The sequence below is a fragment of the Tupaia chinensis genome, unplaced genomic scaffold (genome assembly GCF_000334495.1).
Source record: "Tupaia chinensis unplaced genomic scaffold, TupChi_1.0 Scaffold143796_1, whole genome shotgun sequence".
Taxonomy (NCBI): Eukaryota; Metazoa; Chordata; class Mammalia; order Scandentia; family Tupaiidae; genus Tupaia; species Tupaia belangeri.
In genome coordinates, this window is record NW_006203646.1 from 1,833,414 (window position 1) to 1,836,802 (window position 3,389).

Sequence of the window (3,389 nt, forward strand, 5' to 3'; positions counted from 1 at the left end):
TATATATATATTCAGGGATAACTTTTTTTTTCAGGGATAATTATATAATTTTTTAAATTTATTTATTTATTTATTTTTGGAGAGGTTTTTGCTATAGGGCGCGTGCGTTTGCCAGAAAGACAGAGAGAGATCAAGAGACAGAAAGTGAGAAATCACCCCCCAGGGAGAGTGGCCACACCGCAATCTTTTCTCCTCCATTCTCCTCTCGGGATCTTGGACACACACATCATGCACCTGGTATGAGTTTAAGCCACTGAGTCCAGGACTCAAACTGCAGTCGACTACATGGGAGTCCAGCAACATAGCATTACGCTAACTACTGGTCCCATATATTTTTTTTTTTAATTCATCTCACATCCTTCATATCGAGGTCAGAGGAGCCCTTGACAGGGTCTCATCATGAATGGTCACTCAGGTTGGCCCAGGATCAAAACCCTGGCCTTCTCTGTGGCTTCCAGCATCACAGAGCACTGCCTTGCCATCTGCACTGCCGTGCAGGGCCACACCCCCAGATATGTAGCCACCTACCTGGCCTCCCCTCTTCATGAAGGTTGACTTTTTCAGGGCATTCTCATTCAGGATAGCCTCTTCTGAAATCTCTGGACATCTGTATTTGCATATTTCTTAATTAAGCTTCTAATGGTTTTGTTTTCCCCAAAAGTTTTAGGGGAAGCTTTTTTTTAAGATGGGAAAAAAACATGTATTATGCCCCTTTTCAAATGGAGAAACTTAGCCCCAGGGGCAGCTTGCTTGGTTTCTTCTAGCTCCAGAGTAGCCCAGTGGGGATGGCCCAGGAGTGCCTGGAAGGCAGACATTGTGAGCATCCAGGCAAGAGAGCACTCTGTGTCGGGTGCTGGGGACACCATGGTGAGCAAGAGCAGATGGGTCCTCCTGCCAGCACATGGGAACCAGTAGTTACCCTCTGGGGTGGTGACTGCCGACATGGGCAGTGCAGAAGCTGCAGGAACAGCTGGCCTCATCTCGAGAGGTCAGAAGAGACCTTCTGTAGGAAGCAAGTCTGAGCTGAGGTTGGGGCCCTGGTGTGGTCAGTGAACAGCAGAGGCTGTGTTGCAGGCCACGGGCACCGACAGATCAAGGCGCAGTGGTAGCAGAACACATGCTTCCCCTTCTCTCTGGATCCTGCTTAGCAAGGGAGGTAGAGGTGCCCGCAGGGGTCTGGTGTTGTGGCCTTTAACCTCCAAGTCTCACCAGGTCTTTTCCTTTCAGAGCATATGACAATGTCCTCAAGGATGCTGTTGCGGTCAAGAGCCAGGCCTTAGCGATGGTACCCGGCACGCCCCCGACCCCCACCCAAGTGCTGTTCCAGCCGCCTGCCTACCCTGCGCTCAGCCCGCCCACCACCCTGGCCCAGTTCCAGGCCCCCGTGCAGGACCTGTGCTTGGCCTATCGGGACTCACTGCAGGCCCACCATCCAGGGAGCCTGCTCTCCGGCGGCACTGGCTCATCTCTGCATACCCCCTACCCGACCCTGCAGCCCTTGGATGTGTGTCCCATGCCCGTCCCTGCGTCCCTCAGCATGCAGGTGGCCATTGCAGCTGAGCCCAGGCACTGCCTGGCCACCACCTATGGAAGCAGCTACTTCAGTGGGAGCCACTTGTTCCCCACAGGCTGTTTTGACAGATAGGCCACCTCTGGGCCACCAGAGCAGAGGCAGAAGACACTGAAGAGAAGGCCCGGCCCAGTGAGGCAGCTAGGAGGCTGTCTTAAAGAGCCTCATTGCCCTCGAACGTGGAGGCTTTGTGCACTCTTAGATAAAACTGGCCCAGAGCCAAACAGTCAATGGCAGACCTCCCTGAGAGCACTCCTCTCCATCAGCGTTTTCCACGGTGGCTGGACTGTGAGGGATGCCTCGGTGACATCCTCTCAGGCAGGGCTCAGTGAATTAAGGGCGACTTTTAAGAGGCCAGAAGATGGGGACCTGGACGCAGGCCACGAGTCCAAAGCACGTCCAGTTGTTAGCGTTACAGACATACTCTTTGCCCGGGGCAGCTACCGCTGAGAAGGGGCAGCCTGGTATGTCCCAGGACCCCTGGAAGACACAGGTGCGCTTCTCTCCCTGGCTCCATCCAGAGGGAGAGGAACCCGTGTGTGTTGATGTCTGAGCTTCTGCCTCACAAGGCAGCGGGTGGCTGTCTTGCCTTGTCAAACCTAAAACGTTTTTCGGCCTTTTAGATATTTCACGTGCTGCTGTTTCCTAAAGCAATAGAGCTTTCTGTTCAGTAAGATGTCTTGTTTACATACTGTATCAGGGACTTTGTGATACTTGAAAATTCCTTAGGAGAAAAAAAAAAAAAAGCAATTGCCACACTGCCTGACCACGGGAGGGCTGTAAGTGTCAACCCATCTGGTGACAGAGATCCCTTTTCAAAAGCATATGGTGGGAAGAACCACTTTCCAGGCCTTCAGTTCCAGAAGATTCCACGTCTTGGAAGCCGTGTTCACCTGCAGAATTTCAACGACCACCCAGGGCAGAAGTGTTTGTCGCAAGAAAGACAAAGGATTGAAATGAGCGCCTTCACCTCCCTCACCGTGTGCTTCCAGTGTGAGGTTAATCCAGCCTCAGCTCTGAGCATGGCAAGGAGTGGAGAAGATGGCGTGGAGTCTCTGCTCACCACGGCCAAATGTTGGGGGTGGGGATGGACGTGGGGACGTGACCCCACCACTGACAGGCCAGCGATTGGTTGGCTCGAAAGCCAGTGTCTGGGCATCTGCAGCGAGAGCTCTCAGGAAGACTCGGAACCAAGTGCAATATGTTCTTACTCGCCGCGCAGCTCGTGCGTGGCCTGATCTGGTTGATCCGGGGTTGGGGACCCCGTTCACACATCCGAACTGGGAGGTGCCCAGGACCACAGAAGCGATTTTTGTTTGTTTGTTTTTAAACACCCCTCTTGGTTGTCTTGGCTCATTTGCCAGTTCAGGAGGCGGCGAGGGACCGCCAGGAAGACAGCCATGAGGTGCCGTGCTGGACCTGAAGGTGTAAATAAAGGCGGCTGCCTCCGTGGGGAGACAGTAAGAACAGGGACTGGACGCGACGAGGCGCAGCCACTTTGTCACGGTAGCATAGGAAACTACACGTGCGTTGGGTTTTTCTTTTTCCTTTGCCAACCTCCTCCTATTTATATGCGACTGGTTTGGAGTCCAGGTTTTTGTATGTGCCTGTTCTAGAGCTGAGGGGGTTGCGAGGTAGTTCCTCCACACCCTGGGGCCTCGCAGCCAACCTGGCTACTGGAAAAAGGCCTCTCACAATAAATGCATCACCTGCGCTTGGCGTCTCAGTTCTCTCCCTGGGCTTTCCCTCTCAGGCCACCCCCTCCTTCCCCCAAATTAGCCCCTGGGTGCCGCCGCATGACAGGTGGGGGCGGGGGGGG

The 3,389-nt window shown here is 53.8% G+C and overlaps 1 protein-coding gene across 2 annotated transcripts in view; it reads left to right on the forward strand.

The window, feature by feature from the left end:
* CCNJL (cyclin J like) overlaps positions 1–3,278 on the forward strand; it is a 59,761-nt gene extending 56,483 nt beyond the window's left edge. For both annotated transcript variants that reach the window (XM_006165062.3, XM_027766959.1), the window contains exon 6: positions 1,228–3,278. In XM_006165062.3, coding sequence (XP_006165124.1) covers positions 1,228–1,645 — 418 coding nt within the window. In that variant the 3' untranslated portion in view covers positions 1,646–3,278. The remainder of the gene's footprint in view (positions 1–1,227) is intronic.
* The last annotated feature ends 111 nt before the right edge of the window (positions 3,279–3,389 follow it).